This window comes from Mobula birostris, chromosome 21 (assembly GCF_030028105.1).
Source record: "Mobula birostris isolate sMobBir1 chromosome 21, sMobBir1.hap1, whole genome shotgun sequence".
NCBI classification, from domain to species: Eukaryota; Metazoa; Chordata; class Chondrichthyes; order Myliobatiformes; family Myliobatidae; genus Mobula; species Mobula birostris.
Window position 1 is genome coordinate 65,907,221 of NC_092390.1, and position 24,402 is coordinate 65,931,622.

At 42.6% G+C, this 24,402-nt stretch overlaps 1 protein-coding gene and 1 long non-coding RNA gene across 2 annotated transcripts in view; both read right to left on the bottom strand.

Moving 5' to 3' along the window:
* LOC140185848 (uncharacterized) overlaps window positions 1-24,402 on the bottom strand; it is a 228,516-nt gene that overhangs the window by 71,926 nt on the left and 132,188 nt on the right. Inside the window, exon 2 of the long non-coding RNA XR_011882743.1 lies at window positions 2,434-2,547. This is a non-coding gene — a long non-coding RNA (uncharacterized lncRNA). The remainder of the gene's footprint in view (window positions 1-2,433; window positions 2,548-24,402) is intronic.
* Window positions 15,194-16,279, bottom strand: LOC140185991 (prolactin-releasing peptide receptor-like). Its single transcript, XM_072239816.1, has one exon. It carries the CDS (start codon window positions 16,277-16,279, stop codon window positions 15,194-15,196), a length of 1,086 nt encoding a protein of 361 aa, XP_072095917.1.

Below are 24,402 nucleotides of genomic sequence, written 5' to 3' on the forward strand. Positions count from 1 at the left end.
CCCCCTCTCCCCACCACAGTTTCCCAATTCACCTCCTCTCCCCCACTCCCCACCGCAGTCCTTAATTCACCTCCTCTCCCCCCTCCCCACCGCAGTTCCCCAATTCACCTCCTTTCCCCCCTCCCCACCGCAGTTCCCCAATTCACCTCCTTTCCCCCCACCGCAGTCCTCAATTCACCTCCTCTCCCCCCACTGCAATTCCCCAATTCATCTCCTCTCCCCACTCTCCCCACCGCAGTTCCCCAATTCACCTCCTCTCCCCACTCCCCACCGCAATTCCCCAATTCACCTCCTCTCCCCCCCACCGCAGTCGTCAATTCACCTCCTTTCCTTTTCCCCACCGCAGTTCCCCAATTCACCTCTTCTCCCCCTCTCCCCACCAGTTTCCCAATTCACCTCCTCTCCCCCACTCCCCACCGCAGTTCCCCAATTCACCTCCACTCCCCCTCCCCACCGCAGTTCCCCAATTCACCTCCTCTCCCCCTCTCCCCACCGCAGTTTCCCATTTCACCTCCTTTCCTTCTCCCCACCGCAGTTCCCCAATTCACCTCCTCTCCCCCCTCCCCGCCACAGTTCCCCAATTCACCTCCTCTCCCCACTCCCCACCGCAATTCCCCAATTCACCTCCTCTCCCCCCCACCGCAGTCCTCAATTCACCTCCTTTCCTTTTCCCCACCGCAGTTCCCCAATTCACCTCCTCTCCCCCCCACCGCAGTCCTCAATTCACTTCCTTTCCTTTTCCCCACCGCAGTTCCCCAATTCACCTCTTCTCCCCCACTCCCCACCACAGTTTCCCAATTCACCTCCTCTCCCCCACTCCCTACCGCAGTCCTTAATTCACCTCCTCTCCCCCACTCCCCACCGCAGTCCTCAATGCACCTCCTCTCCCCCACTCCCCCACCGCAGTTCCCCAATTCACCTCCTCTCCCCCACTCCCCCACCGCAGTTCCCCAATTCACCTCCTCTCCCCCCCACCGCAGTTCCCCAATTCACCTCCTCTCGCTCACTCCCCACTGCAGTTCCCCTATTCACCTCCTCTCCCCCCTCCCCACCGCAGTTCCCCAATTCACCTCCTCTCCCCACTCCCCACCGCAATTCCCCAATTCACCTCCTCTCCTCTCCACCGCAGTTCCCCAATTCACCTCCTCTCCCCCTTCCCCACCGCAGTTCACCAGTTCACTTCCTGGCAGAGAGTGGTAAAAATAGATCAATGTCCTCTGCCCAGGATGCATGATATCTGCAAATCTTTTTGCAGGAAATATTCAGCAAAATAGACTTAGCTGAAACTTAACTACAGATGCAGATGGAAGAAGAGTCCAAGATGTTCTCACCCTAATAGTCTGATGTTCGGGATAGCCTCTACCACTGCACTCTGGCAGAGAGCTATGGAACTGATGCTGTCTGCCTGCCCAGATACCCAGTGTAACCTGGAGGACATCCATGCTACTAGTAAGGATGACAAGGAACATCTCCAAAGTCTCAAGACAGTGTTAAAAAGATTGGAAGGTTATGAACTCAGAGCATGTCACAACAAATGTGAATTCTTCAAACCAAGCATCACTTTCTGTGGTCACACCATTGACACACAAAGATTACTCAAGATGCTGAAAAAAAAACTCAAGCAGTGGTGGATGCCCAAAGGCCAAAGGACATGTCACAGTTCTGTTCCTTTTTGGGACTTGCCAATTTGGGATGTAACGTTGAAATTGTACAAGGCATTGGTAAGGCCAAATTTGGAGTATTGTGTACAGTTCTGGTCACCGAATTATAGGAAAGATGTCAACATATAGAGAGAGTACAGAGCAGATTTACTAGAATGTTACCTGGGTTTCATCACCTAAGTCACAGAGAAAGGTTGAACAAGTTGGGTCTTTATTCTTTGGAGCGTAGAAGGTTGAGGGGGGACTTGATAGAGGTATTTAAAATTATGAGGGGGATAGATAGAGTTGACGTGGATAGGCTTTTTCCATTGAGAGTGGCGGAGATTCAAACAAGAGGACATGAGTTGAGAGTTAAAGGGCAAAAGTTTAGGGGTAACATGAGGGGGAACTTCTTTACTCAGAGAGTGGTAGCTGTGTGGAATGAACTTCCAGCAGAAGTGGTTGAGGCAGGTTCAATGTTGTCATTTAAAGTTAAAATGGACAGCTATATGGACAGGAAAGGAATGGAGGGTTATGGGCTGAGTGCAGGTCAGTGGGACTAGATGAGAGCAAACATTCGGCACGGACTAGAAGGGTAGAGAAGGCTTGTTTCTGTGCTGTAATTGTGATATGGCTATATGGTTACTATAACAAGTTCTTGCCAAACCTTGCTACTGTGTTCCACCTCTTGAACTCACTACTACAGATCAGGAGGAAATGGCAATGGACAAAGACGTGTGGTGTGGCTTTCCAAAAACGTCAAAGAAATGGTGACATCAGAGACTGTACTCACAGGTTATGATCCGGATCATCCAGTGAAGCTGGCCCGTGATGCGGTACAGGTGCAGTCATGTCACATGTTAGGACTGACGGAAGTGAATGCTCCAGAGCCTTCACATTACTTTTGCTGCAGAGAAAAATTATGCACAGATTTACAGAAAGGACTTGAGTCTGGTTTGGCTGTAAAACATTTCACCCAATACCTGTATGGGAGAGAGCTTACTGACTATCTTGCTGGCAAACGTGCAGTCTCTGGTGAATAAAATCGATGATCTCAGAGTTAGGGTGCTGAATCAGAGGGACATTAGGGCCTTGTGTGTCCTTTGTTTCATGGTATCCTGGTTAACCCCTTCCACACCAGATGCAGCAATTCAGATCGACAGGTTTGGTACACACCATCAGGATAGATCTATAGTGTCTCTCAAAAGCAGGCGTGGAGGAGTATGCCTCACGATCAACTCCTCTTAGTGCACAAATATATCAGTGCTGTCCAAATTCTGCTCACCAGACCTGGAATATCTAGCAGTTAAGTACCGTCCTTTTTACCTACCAAGGGAGTTCTCTGGGGTTATTTGGTAGCAGTATGCATTCCACCTCAGGCAAATGTCAATCAGGCTTCATATGATCTGAGCAATGGGATTAACATGCACAAAACAGTGCACCCTAATACCTTCATCATCGTTTTGGGAGATTTTAACCAGGCCAGTCTGAAAAATCTCACTAAGCAACTACCATCAACAGATCACTTGCAATACCAGAGGAAACAACACACTGGACCATTGCTACATCACCATCAAGAATGTCCTACCATGCTGGCTTTGCCTAACTTTGGAATGTACTATTGGGCAATTAATATTCGATATATTACTTTTTGGATTCACTATTCAGATATACATGAATGTCCTTCATGGTTGGATTTGGAGGAAAACTTGGTGAAAGGATTCTCTTTGGCCTCTTTACTGGGAGCTCCTCTTCCCTTTTTGTTTTCTAAGATTAGTAGACAAGATTTTAATCCCATTATTAAACATACATTAAGAATTTGGTTTCAGTTTCGTAGATTTTTTGAGTTAAATAATTTTATTCTTTCTAGCAATATCCATCTCAATTATTTTTTTAAACCATCAATTTTGGATAAGGCCTTTTTAACTTGGAAAACTAAGGGAATAACAACTTTTTCAGATTTGTTTTTAGGGGACTGTTTAATGTCTTTTTCTCAGTTAGTGGATAAATATGATTTATCTAATGTACACTTTTTTAGATATTTACAAATTAGGAATTTTTTATGTGGTTTGTTACCAAATTACCCTTCTGCTTATCCACCTAATATGACAGATGCTCTCTTTCAGTTTAAACCATTTCAAAAAGGGTTGATAGCTATAATCTATAAATGGTTATTGAACTCACGAATGGTAAATGATAAAATTAAACGTGCTTGGGAATCAGAATTTCAAGAGTCACTTTCAGATAATCAATGGAGTAAAATTTTTCATTTGGTTAATAACTCATCTATGTGTGCCCGTCACTCCTTGATACAGTTCAAGGTAGTGCATCGGGCCCATATGTCAAAGGATAAACTAGCACGTATTTTCTCTAATATCAATCCTATTTGTGACAGATGTAATAGTGAGCTGGCCACTTTAATTCATATGTATTGGTCTTGCATAAAGCTAGGTAACTTTTGGAGAGATGTTTTTAAAATACTATCAAAAGTTTTGGATCGGGATCTACAACCTAATTTGCTTACGGCAATTTTTGGGATTACCTGTTTCAGCTTGTATCTTACTTTTAGTTCTTGTCATCAAAATTCTTAGAAGTATCTTAGTGATATGACTTATTAAACTTATGGTCCTATGTAATTCACATTCTATTGCTCCAGGTTTCTTAGGAAGAGTGATAAAAACTGATTTTTTTTCATCTCTTCTGTTATTATTCCAATCTCATAAATGTCATGGATTAAATCAGTAAGTTTTTCAATTCCATAATCTTCAAGGGTGATAATTTGTTCTATTACTAATTCATCAGCACCAGCTGCCTTTCCTTTCTTCATCTTACTTATTGCATTACGAACTTCAGATTTAAAATACTTGGACCTTCAATGTTCTTCTTAATGTCTGGGTTTTCGCCTTGATCGTCTTCAAATAATTCCTGAATATACTCAGTCCATCTGTTCATAATCTTATCTTTTTCCATGATAATGGTACCATCCTTTGCTTTCAAATATCCACCTGAAGAACAGAGGAGCTTTTTACCAGTGATATTCTTGATTTGTTGATGTAACCTTTATAGATCAGTAATAGGGATTCTTTCTATTCGCTCACATTCCTGGTTTAACCATTCTTCTTTGCCTTTTTGACATAAGCTTTTAACTTTTTTTATCTAAGGACTTATATTCTATAGGATTTTCCTTCCTCCGTCTCCTTTCTTCCATTAGATTCTTGATTTCATCTGTCATCCATTTATTCTTTGTGCTTTTTTCTTTTTTAGGAATCACTGACTTTGCTGATTCTACCAAGGCATCCTTTAGAGAGTTAAATTTCATTTCTACATGATTGCTATCATCTTCAACAGATTCTATTTCTAGACTTTGAAATCTATTCCTTACTTCAATTGTATATTTTTGTCTTAAGTTTTCTTCTTTAATTAATTGCGAGTAGTCAAGGGATTGTTCGGGTTTTTGCTTCTTTAGTTTTTTTAAGTTTTACTTTTATGTGACATATTACTGGGTTATGGTCACTATTACAGTCTGCACCTGGATATGTTATGCATTGAGTCACTGAGTTTCTAAATCTTTGGTTTATAGTAATAAAGTTAGATGAATAAAAACATAGAAACATAGAAAAATAGAGAGCAATATGTTACATATTTCAGTTGAAATGCATTCTGTATTGAGTTGGAGTTTATAGCTGAGCAGGGAAGAGTGTGTATTCAATCTTTCAGTAATATTTGAGTAATATTGTAAATATATTGTTTAGTTAAGCATTCCTTTTTGTTTACTTAGTTCATTACAGGTTCTATATAAAAGTACATGAATGGCATACGTCATTATGTCACTATGTCATATGTGTGCACCTTGCTAAAGCAAAAACTAAACTAAATTAAACATACATTATCTCCTGGCTCCATGTTTTTCTTTCCATTTGTTGTATGTGTTAACTAAACTAAAAACTAAACATGAGTCTAACTTACAATGCTCCTGAGGAAGGTCAGTATAGTCCAGGCTCTGTGGATACAGAGGAGATACAGGAGCTTTAGATCCCACACCACTGGGTTTAGGAGCAGTTATTACCCTTTAACTAATAGGTTCCTGAACCAGGGTGGATAACTTCAGTCACCCCAACACTGAACCGGTTCCACAGCCTATGGACTCACTTTCTACAACTCATGTTCTTCGTGTGATTATTGATTATTATTTTTTCTCAGCTCAAGCTGGTAATACCTGAGGTGCGGGCATAGCCAAGCACACCCATTTTTCAACTTTCGGACTACCCCAGGGATGTTTAGTACTGTGGCTTTCTGAAGTTTTACATAGATATTGCTGTGTAGCCCTAATTGTTTATAATGCTATTGTGTAGTGCCTTTGGGATGACACCAGTTATAGATATTAAAATTGGGACAATATATACCCTGTTCATGTTCAAAAGTCTGTCAAATTTCTCTTTCAATTCAGCATATTTCTGGTGTATTTCAGTTATGGATTTCTGTAAGTTATGTGTGTTTGGAATGCTTTATCTATCAAATAAGTTGTTCTTGCTTGCTTATTCTCTATTATTATATCGGAACTTATTATGGATGGTCCTATCTGCAATAACTGGTTGTTCATAATATAAAACCATAAGTCATAGGAGCAGAATTAGGCCATTCAGCCCATCAGATCTGGTCCACCATTCCATCATGGCTGATCCCGGTTCCACTAAACCCCATACACCTGCCTTCTCGCCATATCCTTTCCTGCCCCGACCGATCAGGGAACAATCAACTTCTGCATTAACTATACCCATAGGCTTGGCCTCCACCACAATCTGTGGCAGAGCATTCCACAGATTCACACCTCTTTGGCGAAAAAAATTCCTCCTTACCTCTATTCTAAAAGGTCACCCCACAATTTTGAGGCTGTGCCCTCTAGATTTGGATACCCCACCAAAGGAAACATCCTCTCCACATCCACCTTATCTAGTCCTTTCAACATTCGCTAAGTATCAATGAGATCCCTTGCATTCTTCTAAATTCCAGTGAGTACAGGCCCAAAGCTGCCAAACGCTCCTCATATATTAACCCCTTCGTTCCCGGAATCATCTTCTTGAACTTCCTCTAGACTCTCTCCAACGACAACAGATCCATTCTGAAATATGTGACCCAAATCTGATGGCAATAGTCTGATTGTGGCCTGACCAGTGTCTTATAAAAGTTCAGCATTATCTCCTTGCTTTTATATTCTACTCCCCTTCAAATAAATGGCAACATTGCGTAACGCACCAGGCTCGCCCACTCACGTTTGTCTAGGGGAATGAGCTTTCGGCCCTGCCAAACAGGGTATTCAAGTTTGGGTGGATGCTGTGTAATGTATCCTCGTTCACAAACCCACAATGCAAAATATCAGACAGTACATCATATGCAATCAAATGATAGACTTTATGAACTTGCCTTCTTTACCATAGACTCAACCTGTAGATTAACCATTTGGGGGTCTTGCACGAGGACTCCTAATTCTCTCTGCACCTCTGATGTTTGAATTTTCTCACAGTTTAGGTAACAGTCTGCACTATTCATAAAAGTTGCTGGTGAACACAGCAGGCCAGGCAGCATCTCTAGGAAGAGGTACAGTCGACGTTTTGGGCCGAGACCCTTCATAGGGTCCTGACGAAGGGTCTCAGCCTGAAGCATCAACTGTACCTCTTCCTAGAGATGCTGCCTGGCCTTCTGCATTCACCAGCAACTTTTATGTGTGTTGCTTGAAATTCCAGCATCTGCAGATTTCCTCGTGCTTGAGTCTGCACTATTGTTCCTTTTAACAAAATGCATTATCATACATTTCCCAACACTGTATTCCATCTGCCATTTTCCCATTCTTCTAATTTGTCTAAGTCCTGCTTCAATTATATTGCTTCCTCAGCACTACCTACCCCTCCACCTATCTTCGTATCACCCACAAACTTTGCCACAAAGCTATCAATTCCATGATCTAAATCAGTGACAAACAATGTGATAAGTAGCAGTCCCAACACTGACCCCTGACGAACACTACCAGAAAAGGCCTCTTTTATTCTCACGCATTGCCTCCCCTGTCAGCCATTCCCCTAACCGTGCCAGTATCTTTCCTGTAATGCCATACGATTTTATCTTATTAAGCAGCCTATTGTGTGGCTTCTTATCAAATGCCTTTGAAAATCCAAGTAAATGACATCCACTACCTCTCCTTTGTCCACCCAGTTTGTTACTTCTTCAAAGAACTCTAACAGATTAATCAGGAAAGATTTCCCTTCACAGAAACTATGCTGACTTTGACTTACTCTATCATGAGTCTCCAAGCATCTCAGAACCTCGTCCTTAATAATAGACTTCAATGCTTTCCCAACCACTGAGGTTAGGCTAACTGTCCTATCATTTCAGTTCTTTTCCTTTCCTACCTTCTTAAAGAGTGGAGTGATATTTGAAATTTTACAGTCCTCCAGGACCATGCCAGAATCAAGTGATTCTTGAAAGATCATGACCAATGCATCCGTTATCCCTTCAGCAACCTCTCTCAGGACTCTGGGATGTAGACCATCTGGCCCAGGTTATTTATTCACCTTCAAACCTTTGAGTTTGCCTTGCACTCTTCTCGTTGTAACAGCAATGGCACTCACTCCTGCTCCCTGACATTCACGGACCTCTGGCACACTGCTAGTGTCTTCCACAGTGAAGACAGATGCAAAGTACTCATTAAGTACATCTGCTATTTCTTTATCCCCATTACTACCACCAGCATCATTTTCCAATGGTCCAATATCAACTCTCACCTCCTTTTTATTCTTTATATAACCGCAAACAACTTTTGGAATCCTGCTTTATATTATTGGCTAGTTTGCCCTCATATTTTATCTTTTCCTTCTTATAGGTTTTTAGTTGCCTTTGTCAACTTCCCACTCATTTTTTCCCACCTAATTTGTCCTTTCCTTAGCTTTTAAGCAGTCCTTAACTTCCCTTGTCAGCCATGGTTGCCTACCCCTTCCATTTGAGAACTTCTTCTTCTGTGGGACATATTTATCCTGCACCTTGTGAACTATTCCCAGAAACTTTAGCCATCTCTGCCTGTATCCTCCGCCAATCCACCTGGGCAAACTCCTCTCTCATGCCTCTGTAATTCCATTTATTCCATTGTGATACTGATACATGTGAGTTATGCTTCTCCCACTTAAATTGCAGTATGAGTTCAATCATATTATGATCACTACTTCCTTAGGGCTAGTTTCCATTGAGCTTTCTAATAAGATCTGGGTTATTACACAACACCGAATCTAAGCTAGCCTTTCCCAAGATAGGCTCAAGCACAAGCTGCTCTAAAAAGCCATCTCATAGGCATTCAACAAATTTCCTCTCTTGTGATCTGACACCAACCTGATTTTCCCAATCCCCTTGCATACTGAAGTCGCCCATTCCAATTGTGTCATTACCCTTACTACATGCCTTTTCCAGCTGCCTTCACTATCTGAACCCCACATCTTGGCTACTATTTGGAGGCCCACACACGATTCCCACAATGATGTTTTTTATCCTTGCAGTTTCTTAACTCCACCCACAAAGATTCAACGTTCTCTGACCCTATGTCACCTTTTTCTAAAGATGTAATTCCAGCTCTTACCGACAGAGCCACACAACCGCCTATGCCTTTCTGCCCGTCCTTTTGATACAATGTATATCTTTTGATGTTAAGCTCTCAATTCTGGCCTTCTTTCAGCCATGACTCTGCACCACGAGTTCGTCCACCTTATTCCAAACACTACGCACATTTAAACACAGCACCTTCAGTCCTGCATTCTTCACTCTTTTGAATTTTGCCTCTGTGGTACAACTTAACTCTTTGCTCTGTCTGCATTTCTACCCAATAATTGGCTTGTCCTTCCTTACATTCATTTTCCACCCATCATCTACTTGTAAACCTGCCTGCTGGTTCCTCCTCAGCTCTGTCATACTGGTTCCCATCCTCCTGCCATATTAGTTTAAACCAGTCCCAACAGCTCTAGTAAACCTGCCTGAAAGAGTATTAGCCTCCCTCGGATTCAACCTGCCCCTTTTGCACAGATCCTACTTGCCACAGAAGTGGTCCCAATCATCCAGAAACAGGAATCCCTGCTCCATGCTCCAATTCTTCAGCCACACATTTATCCCAAGATTACTAGCCTTGAGGTCTTGCTTCTCAGCTTCCTTCCTAACTCATTGTATTCTGCTTTTAGGACTTCCTCCCCTTTTCTACCTATGTCGTTGGTACCAATACGTACCATGACTTCTGCCTGCTCACCTTCCGTTTTCGGGATATTGTGGATGCGTTCAGAAACATTGTTGACCTTGTCCCCTGGAAGGCAAATTACCATCCATGTTTGCTTTTTGTCTATCTGTCCACCTGACTCTGGAGTCCCCCATCACCATTGCCATCCCCTTCAGTTCCATTCCCTTCTGTACCACAGGGCCAGATTCAGTCCCAGATGCACGGCCACTGCTGCTTCCCCCAGGTATGTCCCTCGTACCACCCCTCCCTCCGCAGTACTCACAATGGAGTACTTGTTGTTGAAGAGGATGGCCACAGGGGTGCTCTCCACTATCTGATGTTCACCCATTTATCTGTCTCCTGGAGCCTTGGCATGACTTCCTCCCATAGCTCCTGTCTATCACCTCTTCACTTTCCCTAACAAGCCACAGGTCATCGAGTTGCAACTCCAGTTCCGTAACACAGTCTGTAAGGAGCTGCATCTCGATGCACCTGGTGCATAAGTAGGCATCGGGGACATTGAGAGTCTCCCAGAAATCCTATATCTGACACCCAGAACAGATCACTGGCTCTGTAGACATAACCCTATTCTCGCAAGAGTCAATGAAGAAACAAGGAATGAACTTACCTACCTACTTTGTCTCCACCAGTTGAACCAAAGCCTTACCACTCTGATTCAGACCACTCCAATGACAGCCGCTCCCACGATGACTGCTCTGCTAGATGGCACTCTTCTTTCATAGAAACATAGAAAATGGGTGCAGGAGTAGGCTATTCAGCCCTTCGAGCCTGCACCGCCGTTCAGTACGATCATGGCTGATCATCCAACTCAGAACCCCGTACCTGCCTTCTCTCCATACCCCCTGATCCCTTTAGCCACAAGGGCCTTATCTAACTCCCTCTTAAAAATAGCCAATGAACTGGTCTCAACTGTTTCCTGTGGCAGACAATTCCACAGATTCACCACTCTCTGTGTGAAGTTTTTCCTCATCTCAGTCCTAAAAGGCTTCCCCTTTATCCTCAAACTGTGACCCCTCGTTCTGGACTTCCCCAACATTGGGAACGATCTTCCTCCATCTAGCCTGTCCAATCCCTTTAGAATTTTATACGTTTCAATCAGATCCCTCCTCAATCTTCTAAATTTCAGAGAGTATAAGCCTAGTCAATCCAGTCTTTCATCATATGAAATTCCTGCCATCCCAGGAATCAATCTGGTGAACCTTCTTTGTACTCCCTCTATGGCAAGAATGTCTTTCCTCAGATTAGGGGACCAAAACTGCACACAATTCTCCAGGTGTGGTCTCACCAAGGCCTTGTACAACTGCAGTAGTACCTCCCTGCTCCTGTACTCGAATCCTCTTGGTATGAATGCCAGCATACCATTCGCCTTTTTCACTGCCTGCTGTACCTGCATGCCCACTTTCAATGACTGGTGTATAATGACACCCAGGTCTCGTTGCACCTCTCCTTTTCCTAATCGGCCACCATTCAGATAATAATCTGTTTTCCTGTTCTTGCCACCAAAGTGGATAACCTCACATTTATCTACATTAAATTGCATCTGCCATGAATTTGCCCACTCACCCAACCTATCCAAGTCACCCTGCATCCCTTTAGCATCCTCCTCACAGGTAACACTGCCACTCAGCTTCGTGTCATCCGCAAACTTGGAGATGCTGCATTTAATTCCCTCATCTAAGTCATTAATATATATTGTAAACAACTAGGGTCCCAGCACTGAGCCTTGCGGTACCCCACTAGTCACTGCCTGCCATTCTGGAAAGGTCCCGTTTATTCCCACTCTTTGCTTCCTGTCTGCCAACCAAATCTCTATCCACATCAATACCTTACTCTCAATACTGTGTGCTTTAAGTTTGCACACTAATCTCCTGTGTGGGACCTTGTCAAAAGCCTTTTGAAAATCCAAATATACCACATCCACTGGTTCTCCACTATCCACTCTACTAGTTACATCCTCAAAAAATTCTATGAGATTCGTCAGACATGATTTTCCTTTCACAAATCCATGCTGACTTTGTCCGATGATTTTACCACTTTCCAAATGTGCTGTTATCACATCTTTGATAACTGACTCTAGCAGTTTCCCCACCACTGATGTCAGCCTTACCAGTCTATAATTCCCCGGTTTCTCTCTCCCTCCTTTTTCATAGAGACTGGCTTTTTAAAGCTCTTCACTGGACTTGTGCGGGAATGCTTCAAATGTGTCTGCACAGTACTCCAATCAAAGAGGGTATTGTGGTATTGTGGTATTGTGGTAGTATGGTTCTAAAACAGTAGCAGGCTTCTATATATCCTAAGGTGTGCTTTCATTTATGAGTTTGTATTTTAAAGCAAGCTTTTGATGAATAATGTTACATTTATCATCCTGAATTTGTTGGACTTTTATTATGTATTTTGATCATTTTTTGTGTAACCACCTGGTCCTGTATTGCCAAAAGGAATCCGCCTGTTTCTGGGAAAGGGTCTCCAACTCTGAACCAGGCGTTCAATGCTTCCTTGTTAACATTTGCTCTACTCAGATCATGGGAATGTCTTCCATGGAGGGTGATAGTCTTCCATTGGTTAGCTTTTTCAATAGTGGTAGTCTTTTTCTTCTTCTCCTCCTTTTCCTTCTCCTTCTCCTGCTCCTTCTTCTTCTTCTTCTTCTTCTTCTTATTATTATTATTATTATTACTGCAGTATTTTCTTTTTCAATTTGTTCTCTTTTGCACATGGGTTATTTGGACTCTGTGTGTAGTTTTCACTGATCCTATAGTGTGTCTTTATATTTACTGTGATTACCTGGAAGAAACTGAATCTCAGGGTTGTATATGGTGACAAGTATGTACTTGATAGTAAATTTACTTTGAACTTTGAATGGAGGTACAATGATGTAAAGCGGATTGTGGGAAGAAACAGCATAAACTTATCAAGCTGCCTCAGTCTGACCAAGCCAGGCAATAGTTTTCTTGCAATTTACATCGGGTTTTGTATATATACTGAAATAATGAAATGGGTGCCTTTGAATGGCCTCTTCGATTCTAGTTCCAGTCCTGGCTGCATAGTCCGAACGCTTTTGACAGCCTGTATCACTATTGCAGCATATGGTTTAGTTTTAGTTCAAAAACGGATGCAGTGTATGTTTTTCACACTAGTGGACCAATACTGGTTCTATAGACATTAGCTTTGCAATCTTTGCGTTCCACGGCCTGAGTTCATTGCTTGTTTACTGACATCTTCACGGGAGCAAGGAACTTCATCGCACCTGGCGTATATGACAAGAAACTATTCCGATCTGATCTACTCCTCTCCCTGACGGGGTGGCTTCCGTTTACTAATCCGTTCTCGCGGGTCAGAAAGGGATTCGCACGGAGAGCGATTCAGTTGCAAAAAAAAAATAACGATTAGGGAGGAAAAATGTGAGGGGCGCAGTGGGACAGGGCATCTGCCGAAAGCAGTTCGCCCTGAAAATTTTTTGGAAATATTACAGTCACAGTTTGAAATCTGCGTTCTCTGATATTCTAGCGAGTTTACCGAGGACAATAATCTTTACTCGTTATAAACATGAGCAATTCTGCATATTCTGAAAATCCAGACCATCACACACAAAATTCCGGAGGAACTCAGCAAGTCAGGCGGTATCTATGGAAATGAGTCGACGTTTCGGGCCGAAACTCTTCTCTGACATACTGAGTTCCTCCGGTAGTTTGTGTGTGAACCTCTACTCGATGTAAACTGCATTGCAAATGCAGGAATGCCACCAGAGTAACAGTCCTGTTGAAAGTATTTTAACCACCAGAGTTTACTCCTGTTGATCGACCCGAAAAAAAATGAAGACGGTCAACAGTGATTTTAAGGGAGGATAGCAGCCGAAGATGTTTTAGGAGGAGAAAGCAGACTTTCAAACTCTGCAGCCTGGTGGGGTTAGAGATACGGACCACATTCAGAGACAGCTCCTGCTCTCTTCCAGCTAGACTCTGATCTCTGCTGAAAGGTGTCTTCGCGTCTATTTAATCTTCATTTACCAAGTAAAATAACCTTGTAAAGCCAGCTGCTCCGCTGTGATTCCACCTGAAATCGTGTTATATTTTAAAGGAACTGGAAACAGATATTTCTACTGCCTCACAGTTGCCAAAGGCAGTTTAATGATTTTCTTCCACGTTCTTTGCCAGTTTAACCACTGTTCATAGATACAAATAGACTTTTTTATACATAATTGCTCCCTTCACGCGTCACAACAGGTACCGTGAATTTACAACATCTCAAACTGAAATGCCCTAAATTTTAGGACGAAGTATGGGACATTTCAGCTTGGACACATTTTGACCACCGATCGTTATTTGTGTCTCTTACAAAAACAACAAGAGTTGACGAGAGAGTGTAAGACCACGGACCCCATAACGCGAAACAAAATATTATCCTTCAATGTTATCCAAGGCCCCCCCCCCCTCGGATCTTTCCCAGACAGATATACCACATTAAATTATGTACACGCAGATAAACAAGTACAAACATACACGCACACACAAACACGCACATACACACACACACACACACGCAAACACACAAACACACACACACACATTTACACGCGCACACAAACACACACATACAGACACACAAATATATATACATACACAATACAAACACAGATACAAATACACACACCGATACACAGACACACACAAACACACATACACAAATACCCGCCCACAAATACACATGTATAAACATACATACACACACTGACACATACACACATATATAGGCACAAATAGGCACACACAGACACACACACACACAACGATCAGAACGTACGATAAACGAAACCTGCCGTGCTGGGAACCTGAAATATAAACAGAAAACGCTGGAAAACACTCAGCAGGTCAGGCAGCATCAGTAGAAGGCGAAACAATCTGTAGGAGGGACTGACTCAACGGTTCGAGGAGAATCTGTGGTAGAAACGGAATTAATCGATATTTCGCTTCGAAACTCTACATCGGAGCCCGAAACGCCAACAATTATTCCCCCTCCCCCCACAGACGTTGTTCGACAATCTGAGTTTCTCCTGCAGATTGTTTTTCTCTTTTGCTCGAGGGTCCTGCAATTTGAAATCTAGAATCTTCCTCGGAATGTCTAATATCTTCTCCGTTAGGCGATCTGAGGAAGATTCTCCGAGCTGAAACTTTAACTCGGTCTCGGAGCAGACTCGGTGTCTTTCGGTACGCTCTTCGCACGGAACCCGCGGAACGTTTGTCAGGGCAGAACGCTCCGGTGAGGCACTGTAGTACAGTCTTTGCACCCCTGCCTGTCACAGGACCCCGCTGGCCATGACGCAGTGAACGGTCGGAGCCACCTTCTGGTTCCGCCAGCTGAACATCTTCTTCAGCTCGCCTCTGAAGCTGTCGTGCAGCCAGGCGTAGATGAAAGCGTTGTAACAGGCGGAGCTCATGGCCACCCAGTGACACAGCAGCTGGATCAGGTTGAAGTACTGCTTGTCGATCAGATTGATGTCCATGTCTTTGATCAGGTTGAAGAGGTGCAGGGGGAGCCAACACAGACCGAAAACGGCCACCACCAGCACCAGGAGGCGGAAGGTCTTCCGGCGCCTGCTTCGGTCCCACTCCGCCTGACTCTGGGTGATGTTCCCGGGCACCACCCGGTTCTTCAACTTGACCGAGATGCGCAGGTAGGACAGCGAGATGAGCGTGAAGGGCAGCAGGTAGGTGATTACTAGGGTGCTATAGGCGTAGAGCAGGCGGCGCCTCTTCATACCCATCCAGAACTCCTCGCAGATGGTCAGCTTCTGATGAGGGAACTCCACGTAGTAGGTGTGAACCAGCGCTGGCGTGGCCAGCAGGCAGGCTAGAAGCCAGATAGCTCCCAGCAGGTAGGCGCAGGTTGTGATAGTCAGTCTCCTCTTGAGAGGGTGCACGGTGGCGCGGTACCGATCCATGGCTATCACCGTTAGCGTGAAGATCGAGACACAAACGGTGACCGGCTGCATTAGGAACACGAAATAGCACAGGAAGCGGCCATAGATCCATCCCCGGGGCTCGAAGGCGTATGCCAAGGTGAAGGGCACGCAAGTGGCGCACATCAGCATGTCCGAGAAGGCCAGGTTGCCCAGGAGAAAGTTGGTGATGTTATGCATCTTCTTGGTCTTGCAGATCACGTAAATTAGCAGGTAATTGCCCAGGATTCCGATGAAGACCACCAGCCCGTAACACGGGATGATGAGCGGTTTGAAGGACTGGATAAGCTGGATGCCTTGGAACTGAGCGGACAGGTTACCCAGCTCTTCTAACAGTCTTTGCCTGACCGTCAGGTTGTCGGCGCCGTCCCGCCAGCCCTCTGCACCCGGCGGCTGCTCCTCCAGGGCCTCACGGCTCCCCATCGTCCAGAATCCACAAGCCGGAACTTTCTATTTCGGTTCAAAACAAAAATAAAATTACATTCTAGCCTCTCTTCCGCGTCTGATTCTCCTTAATTCCACTTAGAATTAACTCAACAGATAATCTAAAATTTCCCTGTACAGCTCCGAATTTCTAAATTTCTAAATCAGTGTTAGCAAATAACCATCTCGGGGACAGGTAGGTAAGCGACGCTTTCACTCAATAATCACCTATTCAAGTAAATAAATATTCTCAAGCTTAAACTAGTTAAAGATTCTTCTTCGAAATTCAGACGTGTCTAATTATAATGCAAGAATATTAAAAGAAATCTCAGAGCCCTCTTACTTGCGCCCGCTCTCGCCGCTACCTCCCAGCCAGCAGCCGGTGGATCGCGGCTCTCACAATTCCGGCAATGACATTTCGCCCGCTTTGTCGTTTGGATTGAGCACGGTCCTGGAGAAACGCAGAACATCTTCTGTGAGGGGTGCGTCGCTTGACGTGGTCAGGGCTCGTACTGAGCTGCCCAGTCCACGTTTCTGGGTTCCATCTTTTTACCCCGATTGCGGGGTGAGCCATGTCTTTCTTAGATGTGAGGCATTTCGCCTTTGAAGCGGAGATCCAGATGGGACTTTGGTTCAACAATAGTTAATTCCTTGTCTATCACCACACGGAGGGTATCGGTGACAAGATTCCTCGTAGGAAGATAAAATCATCTGAAAAATGTAAGTTTATTAAACCCCATTTTCTAGTCATTTAGTTTATCTGTTAGCCATGCCATCTTATTCCCATTTGCTCTGAGTCCTGATATTATATAGCAACCCCATATGTGCTACCTTATTGTACACCTTTGGAAAACGCATAAATACTACATCTACTGGTCTCCCTTATCCACAACTTTAACTAGATCTTCAAAAACCCTTATTCAATTTGTCAAACACGGTCTTCTTTCATAAAATCATATCTAATTATAAAAATGAAGTGACCTATTAGCACATTTTGCTGGCAAGCTGCCTATTTTGTTAAATAGTGATTTATTGAAGAGATCCCTGAGGGAATTCATATTTGCAGTAAGTGTAGGATTGTGGAAGAGAGTGTTAGAACAGAGGTTATGTGTTAGGACAGAGGTTATGTGATGCTTGATAGAAGTGATTTTAATAGAGGGGATTTGAGAAAAGCAGTTCCCCCTGGCAGAAAATCACATCCTGGTGAACACATACAGTGTATTGAGGTTATCAAAGGCAAAAGGAACTTTGCAAGGAAACATTTTTTTTAGACATGGCGATGTCGCAGTTTAAACAGTGGTGCAAACAGGTTGACCAGTAACAATTAAAAGAGGATTGAGCAAACAAAAAGAGAATGATGACCCGGCTATGGCGTGAGAGTAGAAGATAGATTGATTAATTAGATAGATTGACCATAGACCTGACATACGCTTAAATACAACTATTTATTATTCTATAATTACAGGACATTCTCGTGCTTATTCTGGAGAGAGATCATTATAATGAAGTGTTCTTGAATATTCTGGTTTGGTAAAGGGATTAAGAGTTATGGGAAGAAGAGAGGAGAATGGGGATCGAAAGAAATCAGTCCTGTTTGAATGGAGGAGGGGACTTGATGAGCCAAATGTCTCTACTCTGCTCCAGCATCTTATGGTTTTTATAAGTGAGGTAAATTTTGATGGAAGACTGAATTGATAAGCATCAATGATCATGGAAATTCATGCAAATGTCAGTCCACTCTTCAAGAAGGGAGAGAGGCAGAAGAAAGGAAATTATCGGCCACTTAGTCTGACCCCAGTGGTTGGGGAGATGTTGGAGTCAATTGTTAAGTGGTTTCAGGATACTTGGAGACACACAATAAATTAGGCTGTAGTCAGCATGGTTTCCCTAAGGCAAAATCTTGCCTGACAACTCTGTTGGAATTCTTTGGAGAAATAACAAGTAGGAGAGTCAAAGGAGAATCAGTTGATGCCGTGTACTTGGATTTTCAGAAGGCCTTTGACAAGGTGCCACACAAGAGGCTGCTTAAGACATTGAGAGACCATGGTTGAGGTATTGGCTGATTGGCAGGAGGCAAAGAGTGGGAAGAGCCTTTTCTGTTTGGCTGCTAGAGACTAGTGCTGTTCCATAGTTCAAAAATTCAAACAAATTTTATGATCTGAGTTCATATATGTCACACCATAGAACCCTGGGATTCATTTTCCTGTGGGCAAACTCAGCAAATCTATAGATTAGTAACTACAACAGGATCAATGAAAGATCAAGTAGAGTGCAGAAGACAACAAACTGTGCAAATGCAAATATAACTAGCAATAAATAATGAGAACATGAAATAATTAGATAAAGAGTCCTTAAAGTGAGATCACTGATTGTGGGAACATCTGAATAGATGAATGTAGTTATCTCATTTTGTTCAAGAGCCTGATGGTTGAGTAGTAGTAATTGTGGTTGAACCTGGTGGTGCAAGTACTGAGGCTCTTTTACATCCTACCCAGCGAGAAAAGAGCATGGCCTGGGTGGTGAGGATCACTGATGATGGATGCTGCTTTCCTGCGACAGCATTTCATATGGATGTGCACGACGGTCGGGTAGGCGTTACCTGTGATGTACTGGGCCAAATCCACTACCTGTTGTAGGGTTTTCCATTCAAAGGCATTGGTGCTTCCATACCAGGCTGTGATGCAGCCAGATAATACACTCTCAACTGCTCATCTATAGAAGTTTGTCAAAGTTTTTGATGTCATGCCAACTTTCTGCAGAATCATAAGGAAGTAGTGGTGTTGCTGTTTTTCCTTCGTAATTGCTTTTACATGTTGGATCCACAAGGGTCTGTGTTGGGATCACTCCTTTTTGTGTTATATGTCAATTAGAGAATGGAATTGATGGCTTTGTGGCCAAGTTTGCAGACTATACAAAGATAGCTGGAGGAGCAGATAGTTTTGAGGAAGTAAAGAGGCTACAGAAGCTTAGACAGATTTGGAGAATGGGCAAAGAAGTGGGAGATGGAGTACAATGTCAGAAGGTGTATGGCCATGCATTTTTATAGAAGAAATAAAAGCATAGCCTATTTTCTAAATGGAGAGAAAATACAACAATCTGATGGAGTCCTCAAATCATTGAAAACTATTGAATATTGAAAGGCCTCAATAGAGTGGATGGGAGAGGGTGCTTCCTATGGTGGGGGTACTAGGACTAGAGGGCACAGACTCTAGAATACTGGAAAGTCCATGTAGAACAGACATGAGAAGGAATTTCTTTAGACACATAGAGTGTTGTATCTGTGGAATTCACTGCCATATGTGGCTGTGGTGGCCAATTCATTGTTATATTTAAGGAAGAAGTTGATAATTAGTCAGGGCATGAAGGGATATGGGGAGAAGGCAGGGGGTCGAGATTGAGAGGGAAATGGATCAGCCATGATGAAATGGTGGAGCAGACTCAATGGGCCAAGTGGCTGAATTCTGCTCATGTATCGAATGATTTTATGGTTTAAATTGACTCAGCACGCAATCTTTCTTGGATGTCCAGATCAGCATCAAGACCCTTCTAATCTGAATATGTATCTATCCAGTTATTACTAGGGGAAGTTAACAATCCATTTAATTTCTGATAGAGTTACAGCATTTTACTGCCATCAAGAGCAAAGTTAGGAGAAAATTTAAAGCATTAATTTAGATTCTGTATTTTGTGAACAATGAGATGTTTACAGCTGGTCAAACTTCAGAGCTGCAATCTGTTAGGAAGTTTATTTCACAAGATAGGACATATCTGTCTCAGTTAGTGATAAAATTGATCAGCCTATTAGCAGCTGTTAGGCTGCTCCAGCCAACACTCTTTACTAGTTTCAAGAACTGGGACATTTTGAGGAGATTAGCTTGTTTTCCATCCCTGCTGCTGCATCCTAGGTCTCAGGCAGAATTCAGTATTTGTTTAGATTCTTTACGTGCTTTCTTTTGAGTCGTCTGTTTTATTTCCACACCTGACATGGTGTGTGGAAAAAAAGAATAAATTTGGCATTTGTTTTCAATTCTTGTTGAGTTAGGATTGACAACTTTAATGGACAAAGATCAGGGGAGCAAACTCTCTGAAATGGTGGATGTTATTTTAAACACTATGAACAAATATCTTTGGGAACAGATTTTCACAGTGTTGAGAAGTGATGGTGTTAACCTACTGACCTTGCTTTAATCCAATCACATCAAGCTGCTTGGGGCCAAGAAGGCTGGTTTGAAATTTCAATGGAAATATATGTACCGTGGGTTGCTAAGAACAAACCATATTCTGGAAGAATTAAAACTAGAACGTTTATTTACAACAGCAAACAGCAACCATGTTTTCACCATACAGTTTCTAGATCATTCTGTCATTTCTGTACATGCTCCCGACTCTGTCCAATCACGTGACATGTGATATCATCACACATGCCTGCAGATATAACTTGCTGGAGGAACTCAACAGGTTGAGCAGCGTCTGCAGGGGAAAGAGACTGTGGATGCTTCATATTGAAATGTTGAATTTGGACTGAATCAATGGCTCTTCAAAATTCAATAGTATGGGTCAAATGCTAGAATCATTGCTGTTCAACCCTACATTTCATCACCTATATGGATTCAACATGAGGGATTGATCTCACTGGCTCCAAATCAGAATCAGGTTTACTATCACTGACATATGTCACAGAATTTGTTGTTTTGTGGCAGTAGTACAGTAGAAGAAACAAAAATTATTATAAGTTTCATAGGAACACCTCCAGAACACTAATCTTCAAGGACATAATGCAAAAGTTTCAATGCTAGAATAAATCTGACAACACCACAGCTGGGGCCAGAACTTGCATCTTCCAAAGTTGTCACTGTGTTTAACCATTTTTGACATTCAGAGATTGATTAGGGGGTGATTAAAATTGAAGTAATTAATACTAGAAAAATGTAAATGTTTTTACTAGTTAGTTAAGTAGCAGAAAATACTTAAAGGTGTTAAACAAAAGAAAACCAAGGTAAAATAATTTAAAAATAAATTAGCTCATGTTTTTCCTCATATTCACTGAAATGAAAGAGATCTTATAAGATAGGTTTATACCATAAGACCATAAGATATAGGAGCAGAATTAGGCCATTTTGGCCCATCGAGTCTGCTCCACCATTCAATCATGGGCTGATCCAATTTTCCTCTCAGCCTCAATCTCGTGCCTTCTCCCCGTTTCCTCTCATGTCCTGATCAGTCAAGAACCTATCAACTTCTGCTTTAAATATACATAAAGCTTGACCTCCACAGCTGTCTGTGCCAAAGAATTCCACATATATACCACACTCTGGCTAAAGAAGTTCCGCCTCATCTCCATTCTAAAAGAATGCCCCTCTATTCTGAGGGTGTGTCCTCTGGTCTTAGACTCTCTCAACATTAGATTCTCTCCATGTGCAGTCTATCACAGCCTTTCACCATTGGATAGGTTTCAATGAGGTGAACCCTCATTTTTCTGAATTCTAGTGAATACAGGCCCAGAGCCATCAAACATTCTTCATATGACAAACCATTCAATCCTGGAATCATTCAATAGGCTGTTCCCCAGCATAGCAGCTAATTGCCTTCCTCAAAATATTATTAAATATGATGTCTGTGTTGTATAGTCCATGTCCAAGTAAATAGAATAAGCTGCAGGAATATTACTCTGTTATGAAATAATAATAATATTAATATTACATATTAATGTTCAACTGTTAAAACCTGAATATATACAAGCAATTTTGTAAATTTAAAATAAATGTATATCCAGGATTTGTCACTCTTTCCTGACTCTGTAAAACAGGAACTTCTAGTTTTGAGATTATGCAGAGAGAGCTGCAGACGTATTGCCTTATACATATGGTCTAATGGTCTTATGCAGTAGATATGTGTAATGTTGTAAAGAGATCTGTGAGTCATATCATTCATCTAAGAAGACGATACAGTAATTACAGTAATTTGTTGCAACGGTATAGCAACAAGTCAGAATGAATATGAACCCAATAGTGTGCCGACTAACTGTTACAATAAATGTTCTTCTTGCATGCTAATGGTGGCTAAGAGACAAACCACACGAAACATTTTTTCCTGTTCTCTGCACATCGTAAACATAGAAATCAGATTGTCTGAGTAAATCTGGCAATTGCAGACCACAGAGCAGGACTTAGATAGAAATTAATAAGAAAAGATATTGTAGTGATCTACTGAAGGTCAAGCAGTGTCCGTGGACACCTACATTCAGTCTGCAGGGGTGACTATGAGCATCCAGCTGTCTGTCTGTTTACTTCTCCATCTTACTCCATGTCTGGCTTCATTGTCTTTACTTTCTGATGCTCTTCCAGGAATGGAATCAGAGCTTCTGAATAGGCATTCAGCTCCTGGCTATTGTGATAGAAAGTTGTCTACCTAGAATGTGAAATCTGTTTTTGTAGTGGTAGTTAATAGCATTAATTCTCTGCCACTCAGTTAGTCACTCCCACAAGGGAGGTGTTCACATACTGTACAAGCACGGTTGTCACTGAACTGGAGTTGAATGTCCTGCATGCTGACATCCTGGCGTGCTCTGCACTATCCCTCAATATCAAGCATGACGTTGTGTCAGAAGTGGTTGATCATTGATGAATTGGTGCTACAGACCAACTGAGATCCCCAACAAAAAATAATTTATGATAAGATAGATGTTTGCATATCCAGAGAATTATCAACCTAAACTGCCTATGGTAGTTTGCTAACTGTATGCAAGAGCTGAGAAAGGGACAGAGTTGCTAGGCAACACCTTCAAGCTACACCCAAAAGTGGATACATTGTAGTAATCTGTGAGCCACTAGTCTGGGGAAGTGCACACACACCCAGACACAGTCAGAGAAGTCAGTCAAACTCTCAGGGAGAGAAAAGAAGATTTTTGTAATCCAAATAAACAAAATAATTAACTAACTAACAGGAAAATGGAGCAAATACATCTACTCAATTAATAAAGCCCGCCAAGACATTTGATTTCTCCAATCCAGGTGACTTTGAGGGATGGCTCAGGCACTTTGAGAGATTTAGGGTTGCAAGCAATCTCACTTAGGCTTTAGAAGAGCATCAAGTAAGCACACTGATATATTGCATGGGTGACAAAGCAAATGGTATCATGGGTGGATTAGGTGCTCAGGAAAAGGAGAACAAAACAGAGCAGGACTCGCAAAACGCTGGAGTCTTTCCACAGATGCTGCCCGACCTGCTGAGTTCCTCCAGCGCGTTGTGAGCATTGCTTTGACCCCCGCATCTGCAGATTATTTTGTGTTTACAAAACAGAACAGGACAAATTCAAAGAATATTTCACAGGAAAGCAAGATGTGCTATATGAGAGGACAAAGTTCAGCTCCAGAAAACAGGAGCCAGATGATTTTATCACAGCATTGTATGCCTTGTCTGACAACTGCGCATATGGAAATCTGAGCAATAAGCTCATTAGAGACAGGATTGTTGACGGGCTACTGGACACCAAATTGTCAAAGAGATTTCATTTGCAGACAAATCTCACTCTAGAGAAATCTATTACCATGGTCAGGCAGACTGAGGATGTTCGTTAGCAACAGGCAGAATTCAGACACGAAAATGATACTGAGGTAAACCTAGAAGTTGTACGAACAAGATGCGGTCAGAAAGACTACAGAAAGAGGTAACAATAGAGCTCAGCTCAAACAAAACAAACAAAAGAGCAAGTAAAATATCCAACTGCAGGAGACGCAGTAAGTCTCCATTCCACGTCAAAGAGCTCTGTCCAGTAAAAGAAGTGAATGCCACTAATGCAACAGAGTTGGCCATTATAAAAACCAGTGTCACTCAAAAACAGTTCACCTGGAGGCTAAAGAAGACCATAACTCAAATGAAGAGAGAGCTTTCCTTGGAGCTCTAGATTCAAATAGACAAGGCTGGTGTACTACAGTTTAGTTGCATAATGAGGCAGTGGCATTCAAAATGGACACTGGGGCAGATGTCACAGCCATCCCCGAATGTCTGTTCAGAAAACTGGTGAAGAAAGCAGGTATAGTGCTAAACTCAACAAAGTAAGTGCTCATGGGTCCAGGGACCCATAAGCTCAGTGTGAAAGGAATATTTATAACTTCCATCTGTAA